Source organism: Brachyistius frenatus, unplaced genomic scaffold (assembly GCF_029030835.1).
Source record: "Brachyistius frenatus isolate BFR_SWC_R1_liver_20210118 unplaced genomic scaffold, ASM2903083v1 Contig_69, whole genome shotgun sequence".
Classification (NCBI taxonomy): Eukaryota; Metazoa; Chordata; class Actinopteri; family Embiotocidae; genus Brachyistius; species Brachyistius frenatus.
In genome coordinates, this window is record NW_027210668.1 from 71,600 (window position 1) to 89,456 (window position 17,857).

The 17,857-nt window shown below is 43.3% G+C and overlaps 2 protein-coding genes across 4 annotated transcripts in view; one reads left to right on the plus strand and one right to left on the minus strand.

The window, feature by feature from the left end:
* Positions 1 to 254: 254 nt before the first annotated feature.
* dhrs7cb (dehydrogenase/reductase (SDR family) member 7Cb) lies at positions 255 to 7,600 on the minus strand. The gene is made up of 7 exons (XM_069707434.1): positions 7,452 to 7,600; positions 5,673 to 5,829; positions 4,371 to 4,483; positions 2,518 to 2,728; positions 2,321 to 2,413; positions 1,347 to 1,508; positions 255 to 1,205 (listed from the first exon to the last, which is right to left on the minus strand). The coding sequence occupies exons 2-7, from the start codon at positions 5,824 to 5,826 to the stop codon at positions 1,000 to 1,002; spliced, it is 939 nt and encodes a 312-aa protein (XP_069563535.1). The 5' UTR covers positions 5,827 to 5,829; positions 7,452 to 7,600; the 3' UTR covers positions 255 to 999.
* Positions 7,601 to 8,966: 1,366 nt separating this feature from the next.
* The window catches only part of mprip (myosin phosphatase Rho interacting protein), a 42,951-nt gene continuing 34,060 nt past the window's right edge, over positions 8,967 to 17,857 (plus strand). For all 3 annotated transcript variants that reach the window (XM_069707436.1, XM_069707435.1, XM_069707437.1), the window contains exons 1-3: positions 8,967 to 9,828; positions 14,517 to 14,594; positions 14,879 to 14,944. In XM_069707436.1, coding sequence (XP_069563537.1) covers positions 9,706 to 9,828; positions 14,517 to 14,594; positions 14,879 to 14,944 — 267 coding nt within the window. In that variant the 5' untranslated portion in view covers positions 8,967 to 9,705. The remainder of the gene's footprint in view (positions 9,829 to 14,516; positions 14,595 to 14,878; positions 14,945 to 17,857) is intronic.

Sequence of the window (17,857 nt, forward strand, 5' to 3'; positions counted from 1 at the left end):
AAATTCTAACACTAATTTAATCTGATCAAGTAAATATGATTCATGGTGAGTTGCATATTTGATGAAGATGGATATTTGTTACATTTCTTTGATTTGCTGTTTGTTTGTCGACATCTCCTCCACTTCCTAATTGTCCCGCTGTTAATCAGAATCGTTCCTTTTCCTCTTCTCATCACAGGTTCCTCAAAGTCAATCCATACGCAACATTTATCAAGTAAACAAAGTGCAATAAAGAAGAAAACAAAACAAAAAGATTCAGTTGTTTTCTTTTTACATGGAAGAGTGAAACAGCACAAACAAATAATTACAATAGAGGTTTTCGAGTGACACTAAACATCCAGTTTGAGATTCTTCTGATCTGACCGGCTCTTATTGATGAAATGCAACACTGAAGAAAATTACTATTATCAATATTTCGGATCACCCCAGGTCAGCCTTGATTTCATTTGAATTTTGTTTTATTTTATTTTGTGAGAGTGCAGCCACTTTAACATTGTGTCGCGCCAGCACTGGATTAACTCGCTGTTTATACAGTTAAATAACAAAGGTCTGTAAAAGAGTGGCAGCGGTGGGATGACCTAAAACATTGACTACACCTGCCTGTCATCAAGCAGCGGACACACAAGGTTTGCAACTAGTTAGTAAACATAGAGCCAGATATTTTTCTCAGGATATGGTGGAGACCAAAACAGAGCTAAAACGAGAATGAACACTGGACTTACACGTTTCTAATTATAAATTTGCTCTGAGTTTGCTGAGTGTGTAAGTAGGCAACTGTTTCCTGTTCCAGTAGCCACATCAACTTTATAAGATGATTTTGTATCTTCGTCTTGTTTCAAAGTTTAAGACTTGTATCATCTCAGTTTACAATGTGCTTTTCTGGTTATTACGCGACAGCCTGAAGCCTTCGGGACATACATTTACACATCTGGCATTTCCGAACAATCATTTGCCTTATTCCACATCTGTATGACTCCATTTTCTCTCTCTGCCTTCGTCCTACATCTGCTCAGCCAACCCTGAGTCCTTCACTCCAGCAGCCAGCACAGCGAAGAGGAAGGGGGGGACGAGGGAGCGGAGGTAGAGGGCCACCCTGGGGATGGGGTGGGCCAGCACAACCTCCTTCCTCTTCCTGTTCACCATTTGCACAATCTCATTGGCCAGCTCTGACGGGCGCACGCCATGGGTCAACTGCCTTCTAACAACTGTGGAAAAACGACAGATTTAGATTCAACCATGCACCACAGTGAAAGGAACACTGAAAGTCTTTGCGCATGTGTAAAGATTTGTTTTGTATTTTTACTCTTTCAGCTTCCTCAAGACATCAAACCAGTTGTTTTACTCACATGCAGCCAGGGCGTTGACTTTAGTGGCGTGTTCCCTAACTGGCGGCAGGTCGGAGACGTTGATGAAAGTATGACTGACGGTGCTGACGACGATCCCGTACTCCTCCACTTCGGCCCGCAGGCAGTCGAAGAAGGCCTGCGCCGCATGCTTAGACGCGGCATCTGACAGACACCAACACAAACACACACATTCATCCAACAGAAAAGGTGTGATCAACCCAGAAAGACGTCTCATTCCAAACATCGCAAAGAGCATACTTCGTCTAATTATTGACTGTCTTGTAAGCTCGAAGCATTCTTGTGTGTTACAACATACTGTGAGAACAACAAGACCAATGTGTTTGAAAGCTCGGGAGGTTGTCAGAAATCTTTGCTCTGTTGGTCTGTACAATTCATGTAACCAACGATTTCCATAGAGACTCTTTCTTTAGTAGAAGGTAGATCCAAATTCAAATACTTTTTTGACTCCATAACATATTGATACTGTCTTTTTGACACAACAGTTAATGTGGTCCCTGCTTGTATTTTTTTTTTTAATCATAAAGGACCTGCATGCTCACATTGATTTTGTATGTTATCACACACCCCCTAACATATACATATACATATAAATACTTTATATATATATACATTGATATGCACTCAGTTACCAGTCTTTTAGGGACTAAAACTAATGTAGTGTAATACAACAGTTATGCAATAAAGCTTCCCTTCCTGAAGGTTATCAAGTTCAGCTTAGAAAGATCTTAATGTTATTTAGATTATCACTGATATAAATAGGGTGGACAAAATAATAGAAACACCTGTCAGTAATCAAAATGATCATTCAGTTGAACCAACACAAAAGAAGATATGTTTTAAGACTCTTGTATTAGATTGCATTTGTTTTAGCTGGATGCACCCAATGAACTGGCAACTGAATGATGACGCGACACTTCATCACAAAGGTCGCAGTGACTCTTGTGGCAACTCACATGAACTTCTGAACGGGACGGCCAGTCGGCCCTGAATGCTGTTGACCAGGATTATGTGTCCTGATCTTCTTGAGACCATCGCTGGAAGAACACCTGCCGCATTATTCAGACATATCAGAATTAATATAATTAAGAACAGACAATTAAATACAACTGACGGCCTGTTCGGTGGTGATTTCCAGCAACATCCGGCCCACCTTTAGCCAAAGTGCTTGGTCCGAAGTAGTTAATGTCCATGATGTTTCTGTCCACTTCCAGAGAGACACTCTGAACTGGGGCTTTCAGCTTCATGCTGCTATTGCAGATCAACACGTCCACGTAGCCGTAACACTCCATCACCTCCACCACCACGTCCTCTACGACGTCCATATCACTGAAGTCCAGGATCACCAGCTTAGGGGCAAACGTCTGGGGAGAGACAAGTGTTACTTCACTGTGTGAACAATATGTCCTGGTCCCGGTCAGAAGAAACAATACATTTCACGTTTCAGGGATTTCTTTAGATTAGAAGATTGATACCATATTTATGTCCGTAAGATAAATATTAAGATAGGTGATTATCTTAGCGTAGCATAAAAACCAGAAGGACAGATGCCTCTGTCCAAAATTGAATTATTATTAGTTTAAAATCTGTTCAAAAACAAACCTGTAAAATTAAAGTTTTTGCTCTTATGGATAGTTACTTAATGACACCTTTTCTTGCTCACAAACTAAATATGTCAGAAAATAATCAACTTAAGAGTATTTTTGTGTCTTTGTTGACATCTTTAAACAACGTGAAATTTGTAATTTCCTCATTTCTCACCTTGAGTATATTATAAAGCTTTATCAGTACATGTTAAAATGGCACTTACTGATAGCATTTTGCAGTTTGGCTTTCTTGAAGAAATTGTATTTTCTTGATTCCTGTTGTTCTGGGTTTTGTACCCTCATGGTTGAAATGCACTTATTGCAAGTCGCTTTGGATAAAAGCATCAGCTAAATGAAATGTAATGTAATGTAAACAAGTATTTGCCATTTTTTTTAAATAACTTTAGATTAACAGGTTTAAAGATGCTTTTTGTGCAAAAATGATAGATTGTTATAAAAAGACAGATTTCTTAAATAATTTGGTACGTGGTAACTAGGAAATATGTCATTATTATATTAAAATATCTTTTTACAGTGTGACAAAGATGTTAAGGGGGAAACGGAGCTGTTTTGGCATCACTGGCAGTAATAGACTGCAAACATCTAGGGCCTATAGGCACATGAGGGCCTATAGATGCAGCTGTGGGACAAGAAAGGTAAGTGAGCTCTGACCGCCAGTCAATGATAATCCCAAGGAAAACAAGTAACCAACTGTAAACAGAAATTAATTTGCTTTGTGTCAGCTGTATACATAGATGTTTGCTTTTCTTCCTGTCTTCACATCTGCTCAGCTCTGTATGCAGAAGACACATGGAGGACAGTGTGCTGTCAGACAGGACATCCTGCTATTGTGTTGACCAGAGGAAGTGTTGATCTGGGAGGTGGTGACAGAGCAGGATCACGATAAAAACAAGGACAGAACCTGATATGCTCTTTCTTACACTTCAAACCCACCGTGTCATGTCAGTGTCACACGTTCATTCCTGCTGGTTATCTGACAGACTTTTGTGGTATGAAAAGGACTTTGCTCTCTCTTAACCCTCATGTTGTCCTTGGATCAAAATGACCCGCAGCTGTGTTCAACCAAGTTCTATTTTATTTCTATAGTTTTATATTTTTTGGGGATCATTGGTCATCATTCTTTAGAGAAACCCTCACAGCCTCCTTGTCACCAATGATCCCCAAAAATATGAAAATAAAATAGAACTTGGTTGAACACAGCTGCGGGTCATTTTGACCCAAGGACAACACGAGGGTTAAGAACTGCCAAAGTTTCCAGCATAAATGAATAGACATGAGGTCGTGTTTACTGGAGCAGCCATAGTGAAGGATTTGTCATTCAGCCACCATATAAACAGATTAATGGTGTTGGCTCATAAGAGTTTACTCTGACACATGCTTATTTATTTTATTTCCTCACCTCTCTGGGGTCTGCGTCACTAATCAGAGAGTCATACAGAGACTCCAGCTTATCCCAGCTCGTCCCACACAGGATCAGCCGGGCGCCACCCTTATGGAAGAGATGGGCACACTCTGAACAGGAAGAAGAAAACATGCTGAATAACTATCAATTCATTTAAAGGAGTTGTTTGACATTTTGTGAAATAGACTTGATGGGCTTCCTGTTGGCCATTAGATGAGAAAATGTATGTCATGGGCCGACAGCCAGCTGCTGATGAGCTAAGCTTCACTTGAAGACTTAAAGTTAGCCTGGCTCTGTCCTAATAAAGACAACATGCCTAACAGCCCATCTAAAACTCACTGATCAAAATTATATATTGTAATGCAGGTCTATGTAATACTGTGAGCAGTGTAAGGCAAAGCAACCCTCAGAGAAGAAAACACATGAATTGCACGTGCAAAAACTCGTGTGATCACATGACAACATACACATGTGAAACCCATGAGAAATGTGTTTTTTTATAGCATAAGGTGTGAAGTCAATGCAGATTCCCATGAAAACTTTTCCATATATTTCCCCCCATGTTATCACATGTTGCATCATGTGATAAACGTGTCATACATGTGATCAATTGTGTCCCATGTGGACTACATGGGAAACTCATGTGCTGTTTCTGTAAGGGAACTCAACACTCTTCCCCCAGCTCATGGCTTCGTGGCCACGAGCCTTCTGAAGTATTTCAAGTGTCTGTTGCTGATTTCTCCACTTTGACACGAAATGTGATAAACACTCTTCAATCAAGTACATCATGAAATCATAAATGCACATGTACCGGTGGTCCCAAAACACATCTAACACAGGTGCTGATCTTAATCAAATTACTCATGACAGTTATTACTTCCCTCTGCTCAGTGATCAGTACTGTGCTCTGCTTGGTTTGTGTGCATCAGAAAGAGTCTCAGAACTTTTAGATTGCATGTGCAAGTGTAAAATGTTTGGACAGAATTAGGCTTCTTCACGCTGCTAAGACAAACTAAGCTAAGCTAAGCTAAGCTAACTGGCTGCATGCTAAAAATTCAAACTTAGGGGATTTGTCTGTCTCCATTAATTAATACAATTTTGCCTTTTATACAGTAATAATTAAATGACAAAAATCCAAGGTTCTCATTTACCATCTAAATAAATTGCTCTTATCGCTGCTGAAATGTCATTGAATCTTCTTTTGTGTGTCATTGTGCTGAAACTAACAAAGGTGAAAACAAACCCTCTGTGGCAATCAAAGTAAAGTTAAATATTAAGAACACAAGTCGGATCATTTACCAGTCCCCACCCCGGACACAGCATCGGTGATCACCACCACTTTGTTTCGCACTAAGGACTTGGACATGAACTGCATGACCTCATGATAGATGTAGTACACCCCCGCTGCCACGATGATCAGCAGGGGTAACACCATCACTGACGGCAGGCCCATGTTCTGCAAGGAGAAAGCAGAGTGATCAGTGGGGGGAATAACTGCACACCAAGTGACCTGCATTAGCAGAGTCAGCACTCTGTGCTGACAGGACAACTCGGATCAGGTTTATGTCTCCCAAAGTGTGGCTTAAAACTATCACAGTGTCGGTAACAACATGTTAATCCTATTTAAAGTCAGTGCAGGAAACGTCAATTTCTGAAAGCTGAAAATCTTTAAACTCTGTTCTTTATCTAAAGCTTCTCTTCAGTGTTTGGTATTGATTCAATCACAGAAACCAATAAAGGGTTTTGTTTTCAATCATGATTTCATCAGTGCCTTTCAGGTAAACAGTCTGTGTTGATCAAATTCAGCACTATCTGTCAGAAGCAATCATGTATGAGGCAGTATAACCTCCTAAATGTGTTTCCACAACGACACAGAAGTAAACCTGAGGAGACTTCTCTGTATCATGTGTCCTTCCCAGTCGACACAGCTGGTAAAATATAGGTCAAATTCCAACCTATGGTACGGCTGCATGTGTATTTTAAAGCAGTAGTTGGAAGTTGGTTTTAAAAAGTAAACATGTTTGCTTTCTTGCCAAGAGTTAGCTGAGACTGACACCACTCATATGAGACGTATGAGAAGAGAACAGCCAGTTAGCTAAACTCCATGTTTTCTTATTATTATGTATAACTCCAAATAGTCAGTATTTTATGTTGATATCTTTTTGTACATATATAGCTGCATGTTTTTGTTCTGGAATAAAGATTGAATAAACAAATAAACAAAAAAGTAGGAAAACTGGAAACAGAGGGAAGCACATCTAAATTTCATAAATTACTCATGTTATGTGAATTGGAAAACCACGTGTTTTTGGTTTTAAGAAATAAACAGGATGTAAAATGTTAATTAGGGAAGTTTAGAGGTGCTAGTCGGTGGATTTGAGTAATTTAGGACAGAGCCAATCTGTTTCCTCTGCCTCCAGTCTTTGTGCTAAACTGATTTAATCAGCGTGCTCATCCAGTTTCCTATTTTCTGTAAAAACATGAGGGGTATTTATCCTCTCATCGAACTCTTGTCTGAAAATACTAATAAAAATACTTCCCAAAAACTAGTGCTTTATTATGCCGGATGATTGTAAACTGGGCATTTGTACTGCCCAGTGTTCACACATCAAAAGACACTTACAGGCCAATATATTAGCGCTGTATCCGTTTTGACTGTGACAACCGCACAATCTTTGGTTTTCTGCTCCAAATGTGTTGAGCCTGGAGGCCGGGCTAACACACTGACCATGTAAAGTGAGTTTGAGGAGAACAGCTAAATATATTCTGGCCACGGTGCCGCCACAGAATGTTTAACACTCTGTCATCTCCAGGATATGTTCATAGGATACCCCGAGGGGGGCAACCAGGGAGACTCACATTTATCCACGATGAATGACCTTACTTGTCCTGCTTTACTTGGGAAAATACTTTAATCCACATTAAAACTCCTGGTGACTCCAGACATCCCATTTCCAGCTCAGCCCCATGTTTGGACTGACACATGATTGAGGTTAGCCAGCTTGGGAGAGCACATCTACAGACACAACACACACACACCTACACACTTGTAATCTGTGTTATTATTGGTTCACTTACAGCACGGACAAGGAACTAATCCTTCAGCAGGCCTGGCTGTTGTGTTTCTCTGGGTTTAGTTAGGTAACAGAGGCCCTTCTCCTCCCGTTGTGTCCCTCGTCCATTCACAAAGCTCTCTTCCTCTGTGTGTCCGACCCGCTGCTGTCCACTGGAACCTGCTGCTTATAATAGCCTCCGCTTGACTTGGCCATTAATAAACACACATATGCACAGTATCTGAGGCATGTTTCCCTGTTGCCAGCATGAAGGGATGGAGCACGAGTGTCAGATTCACCAAATGTTTGCATTGTACTGCTGTTTGAGAGGCCAGTTATTTAGTCATTTTGTACAACTGATAAATTACACTGCTATTAATACATTAAAAAAAAACTTGATTAAGAGGGATAGAAAATGTCATTAGACTTTCCCACCTCGACAACAACAACAGAATAATGTATCAGTGATAGTAAAATAGTTAATAACATATTATCATATTATAATATATATATATATATATATATATATATTATAATATGATAATATGTTATTAACTATATATATATTAACTATATATATATATAGGCAACAGCAGCCTTTGTCTGCCTCATGAGCACTTTTGATACTTGAATTTAAATGTAAATGTATTTTACTTTAACATTTGTACAGAAGTGGTGGAAGAAGCGTTCAGATCCTTTAATTTAGCACTTTGAAAAGGTTGAGATAGTTTGAACTACTTTACAGTTTGAGGTGATTACTGAGAGAGGAAAGAAGTTTCAGATCAACCAATCTGTTGTCAGTTTTTTTTTACTTTTTCTGTGATCTTTGATTTTTGGTGAGATCATTTGAACATCTACTGAAATGAAACAATGTGAGAAGTTTCAGAGGGAAAATCACCATTTGGTGGAGATGACAAACTTAAATTGTTAAATAAATGTAGTGGAGTAAAAAGTACAACATCTCCCTCTGAAATGTAGTGGAGTGGAAGAACAAAGCTATATTAAAATGGAGTTAAGTACAAGTACCTCATAATAGTACTTTAGTACAGTTCTTGTGTAAATATACTAAGTTTCTTCCCACCACTGTCTACACTGAAGTAGCCTAAAATTTGAATGCAGGACTTTTATTTGTAACTGAGTACTTTTACAATGCTATCGAATTGCACATTTTTATAAAAAAATAAAAATAAAAAAAAGAGTTTAAAATGTGAAAATGGTTTCATCCACCCCCCCCCCCCCCCCCCCGATATTTTCACAACTTACAGGCCATTGGTAAAGTTACTAATAATTAAAAGTTGATCTGTGAACTGGCCAGTGTTCAGTAACCGTGTTCTCTCTGTAGGCGGCGACAGTGAGCAGTTATCGCGAGACCCCCGAGAACTCCAGGAGCCCGTGTCCTCTCTCTCTCCTATCCAGGCTCGTTATGGAGCCAACCCCGAAACACGGCTTCTGCCATCTGTGACTGGCCGAGAGGTTGCGTGCCCTGCGTGCAGCGTTTCTACCCGGGAGAGAAGCACTGGGAGCGGTTTTTTTTTGTTGTTGTTTTTTTGGGGGGGAGGGCCGACTCTTCTTCTTCTTTTTTTTTTTTTAAAGTCCAGTTGAAGACGGGAGCCAGGAGAGCGTTTCATTAGCCAGCCTATCTGCGCGCTAGCTAGCCGAGCCGAGGAGCGCTGGATGAACTTCGCGTGGACCGACTGCTGCGGCGGGGATCGGAGTCTGCTGTCCGGCTGCAGGCTGTCTTTCGGGTTGGCTCCTTCACGCGGTATCGTGCTGTTACTCAAAGGACACTATCGGTCCGGAACCTGAAGGTGCTAACTGTGCAAATGTTAATGTTGTGGGTTTACGCCGTCACGGTATTGATCTGGAAACCCACTGGCGAGCTAACAGGATATTAGCCTCCTTCTCGCCGCTCCGCTTTGTGGTCGCAGGCCGCGGACCGAAACGCTTCATCACCGCCGGGTGATGAGAAGAAGGCTGGCTTGATGGCAGCTAATTATTTATCGAGAGGCAGCAATTGGATACAGACAAACAGACAAAAGAAGCGTTTGCTTTGAAACCTCGTCCCGAACAATTCAACTCCTGTTTGGGCTTTTTCTGGGGTTTCTTTTTTTCTTTTTTTTTTTTTTTTTGTGGTACTCGAAAATGCGTCGGAGTGCCGGAGCTTTTTCTAAGTTGAGATAGAAGAGGCTCAGAAGAAACCAGCGGGATTACAACTGCGCTGCTGATTCAAGATCCTGCAGAGAAACGACCTCAGAGAGTTTAAAAACAGGAGAAATATCATGTCTGCCGCTAAAGAAAACCCATGTAGGAAATTCCAGGCGAACTTCTTCAACAAAAGCAAATGTCAGAACTGCTTCAAACCACGAGAGCTGCATCTGCTGACGGATCAGGATCTCACCCAGGTAAGCAAAGCGAGGACGATTAGGTTGCTCAACGCCTTTAATAGTTTAAAGACCAGCTGAGACAATCCTGTTCAAGATGCGCTGCTGCTGCTGCCAAACTTTGGAAAGTGAAAAATGATTATTGGCTGCGGGCTATTTAACCAGATGATTAATCTTATGGGAATGTAGGCTGACGACAACATCATTGTAAGCTTTAATATCTGTTATATTAGAAGTTGAAAAGGGAGCCAGCAGCCCTCCTGGTGATTAGACTTCCAAGTTGAGTTGTAATGATCAGCAGGATGTCATTAAATACAGTCTCCTCTCAATCTGATGCAATCAAGCAACAGTGCGGTTACAGCTATGATGTGGAGAAAGCTGTGGCTGTTTGTTTTGGATGAATCACAAGACATCTATGGTTCCTTCACTTCTTCCTTCAGCCTTCTATCTCTGTCCATGTGGCTGAGTCACCGCTGGGGAAAGTGGATGTCTTTGGGCTCTAATAGCTCCATTTGCTGTTAGTTTGGTCGCCGTGATTGATTTTGTAACGCTCGGCTGTTGTTTAGCTGTGGTTGTTTGTTTTCAGTGTTTCCCCCAGGCAGAGTAGAGACCACTACGGGCACTACGTGGAGGTTAACGGGACCTGAATGAAGAGCATGATGAGCGGAGCGAAGACGACGTGAAGCTCCATTCAGCGGTGCTCTTATTATGAGCATGTTTTTTGAGGCTCTCTTTCTCTCTCAGATCATTAGTTCAGTCTCTGTTGTATCCTGTAATTGATCCCAGACCGTGAGGCCCAGATGGGTCCTTGAACAAGGCTTAAGAGCCAAAACAGCAACGTCAGCATCCTCTTCTCCTCTGCCAGTGTGTGGGGGCACGCACTTGCTTTTCTTTTTCAAAAGTGTGTCTCGCTTTCTGCACCGAGTTTACTTCAGGTTAACCCTTCAGACTCCCGGGTCAGGGGAGACTGGCTGTGGCTGCATTACTTCCACCGGGCCCACGCTGATCTCCCACGGGTCATATGACGACACCCAGAGAGGCTTAGAGAGGTTCGCCGTCCGTCCTCGCTCATCACTGTTGTCCCAGTCACCCACGGGCTTTTGAACATGTCCCCAGTCTGTCAGCTATCCAAACAGTTTGCAGGGAGCTCAGTTGCACAAGCGGGTTTTGTGTGGATTCTATCTGGACAGTCCTCAAACCAGCTAGCGCGACGCACCGGGCCATTACTGGCCTAAAGCAGTATTATGTAACCGCACATAAACAGTGTTAAACGTCTGAGCCTCGTTCAACAGGTCCGAGGTGAGAGTTAGGATTTGTAAAGTGTTCCCAGTGTTCAGAAATTGCTGCAGTCTGCCTGAGGAGATAAACTCAATAACCCAGTGAAAAGAAAGCTGCGGTAAATCTGTGTAATGCTGTTAAAACACCATGAATAGGGGATTTGGCTAAGTGAATTTCAGTCCTAAATTAAATGCAAGTTATTCAGGCTTAAAGGGAGCTGGAGATTGAAAATGCAGCTTTGAAACGGATTGTCTGCATTGAAAAGTTATGCGAAGGAAAGAGAGCTGAATGTCTGAAGGACACTGTCCAATATAAACAATGTCTCTGTTCAACACTGCTGGGATACAAGGTGGGCTGGGGGAGGGGCTACGGCTGGAGCCCCAGTGATTTCTTTTATTACAGTCAGTGTGCTCCAAAAAGCCGTTTTATATTTTATTTCCCCGTGAGTTCCCTGTCTGTTGTCACGGTTTTCACTCGGCCACATGAATCATTTGTCCTCGCAGAGTGGAGACGGTGGTCGGGCCAGGCGGTCTCTCCCCGTTGGAGAAAAGTGATCACGCTGTCCGGGAGGGGAGGTGGGAGGCAGGACAGTGATGGAGGACACAGGCAGGGCGAAGGTTTACACTCGCGTGGGAGGGATGGAGAAATACAAGCAGGGATGTGATGGGACCTGAGGAGTGGGAGCAGGAGTCAGCGGGGGAGAAAGGAAGTGTGGGGTTGGGAAATCAGAGTCGAGTTTCCTCGTGGCCGCTGCTCAACATCCCACCGTGCGAGGTTACGATCGAGCATATGTCTTCAACACAATCCCAAATGTTCCCATGCAGCTAATGACTGCAGGCGACGCCCGGGACTCAAAGGTTAGCGCTCATATTCGTGGGTCTGTCCCGGCGAGCAAAGAGTGTCTGTGAAGGAGTACATAGATCTGGAAATGCTGGTCTCTTCAGATGCGTTTCTACTGAAGGAAGTCTCTCTTGGGAACAGGAACCTTTTGAAGAACTCGACATTAAGCTCCGGGGAGATAGTTTCACCCCTGAAACAGTTCCTGCTCAGGAGGGTAGTACTTTCTTGAGATTTCAAATGCACTCTGGGTTTCTGTCGGCATCTTTAAAAACCTGCACAGGTTAGTTATAGTTTGTGGCCATTTAAGGGGATCTACTGCCAGAAATGGAGTATAATATTCATGATTATGTTTTCTTTAGTGTGTAATCACCTGAAACTAAAAAGAGCCCTTCCTATCTAGACAGGGAGTTTCCATGGAGCCCGCCATGTTGCTCTGCCACACAGTCGCCCAGAACAGACACAGCAGACACCAGCTCCAGAAAGGGCCCGTTGCATTTTTATGTTACATGTTACCTGGTTTGTGAACTACCGTTATGAAATCTTGAGTTCAGATTTTGTCCGACGCCATTTTCTTTGACCCGAGCGGTTTGGAGCCGGACGTGACCATATTTGGAAAGCTGGGGGGGGGGGGGGGGGGAATCTGACTCGGTCTGATTGGAAACCCGACGATACTGCGTCCCGCCCACCGATAGCGTAACCTGACTGCACCACAGGCCTGTCAATCAAACAGCCCACAAACACGGCTTTTTGAAGCTTATTTTATAATTAAAGACGGGATTAATTTTAGATGAACGGTCAGGAAACTAATAAGAAGGACTGACTTTAGCTAAAAACACCGAAATAACTCGTGGAGAAATTGTATTGACTTAGAATTTCATGTGAGAAGTTGAATGGGAGTCAATGGAGCCGGAGGAACTTTCCCTCCTGTCCTGGACTCACTCGCTTCATGTTGCCAGAGGTTGCGTACTTCTGTGTAACAGCAACGTTAAGACGCCAACATTTTGTCATACATCGAGGTGATTGCTCATTTCACATGTCACTAAAGCCCATCACACAATACTGTGCAGTCAATGATATAATTATGTTTATGCTGCCAAGTGCTGACTCAATTATAGAAGTGATTGGAGGTTGGCCCAGGAAGAAGTTTTAACCGTTGTTAGACAGCAGTGATCACTGAATAGTTTTATAGTTGCTGAGCAGCAGAAAGATGTTATTGAGAACAGCGGTACTGTGTAAAAATATATTAAAAATGAATTATCACAGAGCGTCTCAACGCACCTGAATTATTCACCAGCACATCGTTAAGGTGCTTCTAAAATTTTCACCGCTCGTTTTGCACCACAATAATCCGTTTGTGTGAGTTCTGACAGGGAAAACCAGTCACTGTAATTTCTTCACATATTTTGGTGATGATCAAAGATTCAGCGCGTCCCGCTTCATCCTCTACAGATGTTTGAGGCACAAAATCCAGGGACTCTGCCTCGCTTGAAGCGTTGCCTAATTTATTTTCCGTGTAAAATGTAAATAAATGTACAGCGACAGTCACAGTTTATTTGCTCCCTCAGCTCTGCGCCGATCAGCCACGACGCTCATATCACCGCAACCTTTCTAGCAAGTGTGCATTTTATAAGTTTCCCTCATTAGTTTGGATGTTGGCACAGATGACAGGCTCACTGGGAGAAAGGGAAGCAGTGCTCCATCTTTGACGGGTGAGGCTGTGTTGTTCACAATATGATAAATGGAGGGAGTTTGTGTATTTTTCTCGGTGCGTGTTCTTGCTCCTCATTTCAGAAACAGCTGCTCCCAGTTTTCACCCCTCGTCCCTCCTCTCCGTCCCGTTCATGACGTCATGACACGAGTGACATCATTTATCATCCTTTGTCATATTCCCCAGACTGATTTTGATTTATGCGTTTCCCAACACGCTTCCCCTGCAAAGTAACCTCTTAATGGGTTCAGCTCATCAAAACTGCCTTCATGGTGCACGTCCATGCAAGTTCAACCAGGCATGTATAGATTTATGGCAGGCATGCAGTGACATGGAGCGGTTTACAGGGCCGGTATTAGAATAGCAGAAGAATAATTGGATCCTTTTACCTTCCAGCAGATGCGTTTTTAGGTTGGACGTGTGGAAGTAGTGGTGGGCGGAAGTGAGAGCTGCTCGCTAATGGTTAACGCTCACGGCTGAAAGATCTTCGGCGTTAATGGAGAGCAGAGAGCCGTCGATTTGAGAGCCGACCTGCTGCCCAACGAGAGCAGGCGCCGCGTTTCTACATTCAGAAGTCAAATGCTGTGTAGATGTGCCGTGTTTGTTTTTGAGTCAGTCAGTCACAGTCTGTCATGCTGGTCTCGTCTGCTGTGGGAAAATGGGTTAAAAAAAAAAAAAAGAGGCACTCAGGCGTGTCATCAAATCGAGTTGATCACACCAGAAGCCTCAGAGGCAACATCTGGATCCCAAAAGCGTTCTCTCTCATATTTACACAATCTGTCTCCTTCCCATCCCCCATCAGCTCACACTCTCTTCCACTTTTAATGATTACCTAAATTGCTGTTTTTTTGTTTTGTCCCCCCCCCCCCTCCCTCTTTTACAGGCTAAACCTATTTACGGTGGATGGCTGTGCTTGGCCCCTGAGGGAACTGACTTTGACAATCCTATGCAGAGATCCCGGGTAAGAGCCTGTATCGGCCTGCAAATGGGTTTACTTTGAATGGTTGCACAAACTTTTTAATGGGCATGTATACACCAATACTTCTCCTTAAATAACCGAAATATCCTGTCATAGCAATAATGAACAAACTGCTACTACAGTTTCTTATGAAATCAGAGAAACGGAGGCTAAATACGACTACTTCAATGAGATGGAGCAAGTGTCTGTGCTTTCCTTGGACTCATAAAACCTGCTACTTTAGCTCAAGTGTGGGCTCTTCTGACAGCATGTGTTCCTCCTGACAGAAATGGCAACGGAGATTCTTTGTGCTGTACGAACATGGCTGTCTGCGCTTTGCCCTGGACGAATCGGTGAGTAGCGCATCTTGTCCACTCTCTCCTCTCCTTAAGTGTGTTCGCTTTCAAAGTCGCATCAAGTTAGCGCTGGGGGGGGGGGGGTGTACTTCTCTCCGTTAATGCTCCTGCGGTGTGAGGTTAGTGCTCTTAAACACAGAACAGGAAAACTAGTCAAGAAGCACTGAACGTGAACTTGGATTTGAAATGTAAAACTAGTTTTTGGTTGTAAAATGGTTTTGTGTGTGCTCGCTGGGAGACGCGTACACTTCATGAACTGAAGGTAGGGATGGTGCCAATAGATCGTGCTGCAGGAGGCACTCGCAGCAAAAACCTGATTTACCCGAAATGGATGCATCGTTTTCAGTCTATTAATCCATGCGCTCATAAACTTGAGTCCAGGTTGCACGTGGTGTTCGATAGACGGTTTGGAAGCTGTTTGTTAGCATGTTACAGCCACTAACTGCTGTGTTGCATTGAGGCTCTTGTATGTCTGTTGGATTCAAATCAGACCTGCTAAGTGCTCAAACTCTCTGTTAACAGGTCTTTCTAGCATTACCTATTATAACTGGTGGTTTTTCTTTTCAGATTTGACTAAAGGCGCCATTACTTCCCAACTCCATTCACTGTTTGTGCCCCCCCCCCCCCTAGTTCCCTTTATACAATTTCTATAGTGCACATTATGGACAGCGCATGCAGCTGGTGGGCACTTTATACGGTTTGTTTGAGCTTAGAATCACGTGTGGTGCTGGAACTAAAAACATGTGGTGCAGGCTTAATAAAACGTGTATATGCCCGGCACATTTCCATGGAGCATTATTTCATAGTGGGTTCCCATGTTTGCTTCTGCAGCGCTGGATGTGAAATGATGATAAGTGTTCTCAGATCTCAGGATGTCAGGAAAACGGATCCTTCGGTACCAAGTCGAAAAGACGACGGTACGGTAGAGGCTGTAGATACGGTAGATAGTGGACGATAGAAATAACACGCAGAGCGGCAGCATCACGTGCAGCTGCAGCAACAGGTCAGCTGCGAAACACTGATTCATGTACAGAAACATTTAGTGTTTGAGCAGATGATCGGGGCCAAGTTACAGAATGAACACAGTGTCACGGAGCATTTGCTCTCGAAACTGAAATCAAGAACCGCAGGATTTCAGTGGTTTTGGTCGCGACTCCTGAATTTCTGGTATTGTGACATTCGTATTCAGAAGGTGACAAGGATCTTACAGGTTCCTCTGACACATGGTTACAAAAACAAAAAGGTAAGGCCACGGAGTTAGCCGTGCTGCATCAGCAGAAAGTTTCCCACAGCTTCATTGAAAGGTCAATGAAGCACATTGGGAGCGAGAGCGCCATCAGAGCCGCGTGTTCTGGAGAGAGTGCAGCAGGAGGGTCTGAGAACTGCAGAGGAAAACTGCTGGGAAGTTACCTCTGCCCACTGTAAGCCTGTGTTTGTGGTGGTAGTGTGTCACTGGGGGAATGTGACATGGGTGACCAAACCCATACCGGCCGATCAGGCTGCAGATTAGGCTGCTTGTGTGTAAACACTGGGGGCCACACACACCACACACCACCAGCACCGCCGGCCGCAAACACACACACACACACACACACACACACACACACACACACACACACACACACACACACACACACACACACACACACACACACACTTTGTGGGAAGAAAACGCAGGTTACGCTCCCAAGTTTTCTGCCAGTCAATCAACTGGTCTTTATTATTATTATTATTATTAATATTATTATTTTTGTAGATGAAGGAGTCTTGGAGCAGGTGTGTCCCTGAGTGTCGGACAGCGAGGGGAAAGGAGATGCGCTGACTTTGCGATGGCCCGACTGTCCCTCTGTGTTCACGCCAGGCTTTTGAAGTCACATTCGGTGAATCTCTTTTGTGTTGCCGGTGATGACAATGGGAGGAAACTCGGCGCGTTTGCGAGAGTGCGTGTGCCGGTTTCCACTGTGTAATGTGTTTCCAGTGACACCCAGGCCGCGGCGCAGTTGTGTTTTCCTCTCATTGTAACAGTGATTCCAAAACTGTCTGCCTCATTGTCCGTCGGTCTTTTCATGTGCTCCACAAGGCAGGAAAAGTGGGTCAGGGAAATGGCCGCTTTGTGCCGCAGACCCCGCGGCGAGCAACCCTCCGAAAACCACGGAGCCGATAACGACACGTTTACGGTTTTGAGCTCATCGTTGTTTAGTCGGTGGATCGAGCCTCTAGTGGCGGGCAGATAAGACGTGTTTGAGATCTGGGTTGAGGTTGATTTTCATAAAACCCAGTCCTCTCGTGGCTTTTATGTCGTGGAGAGATTTACACAAGCCACGCCCACCCACTCTTTGTCTTATTACTCGTTTGATCGCATTATTTCCAGCCCTGCGAAGCCTCTCGTAACAAGGAGCTTCATGCGGTACATGTTTATGATTTAATACTGGCCGTATTGAATCGAGATATTTCAGCAGGATTCAAGTAAAGTCTCCTTCCATGTTCTTGTTTTTTTGCAGATTAAGAATGAAAGAATTGTTTTGAAGGAGATTGTTGTTCACGTCTTTTAAATGTATTCAAGATGTTACAGCCAGAAGTAGTTTGAAATGTTTTTTTTCCCCCTGCGAGACTCATAAGATAGAAATCATTCATGGAATTCATCGTTTTAGTAAAGTCTGTTGAATGGAGACGTGGTGAGCTGTAGCTCTGAGACGAGGTGCTCATGTTTCAGCTGTAGTTCTGTTTTCCAACATCTTGCATAAATCAAAAAAAGGACCCAGACATTTTTATTGTGATTCTTTTCATGTTCTGTAATGGGTACACGGAGATGTGTGTTTTCACTAACAAACATATAGTATGTCCTCATCCTCAGCCGAGGCCCACAGTTAGTTCTTCTCCACGGCTTTAAAGGGCTCGTTTGGTATTTTC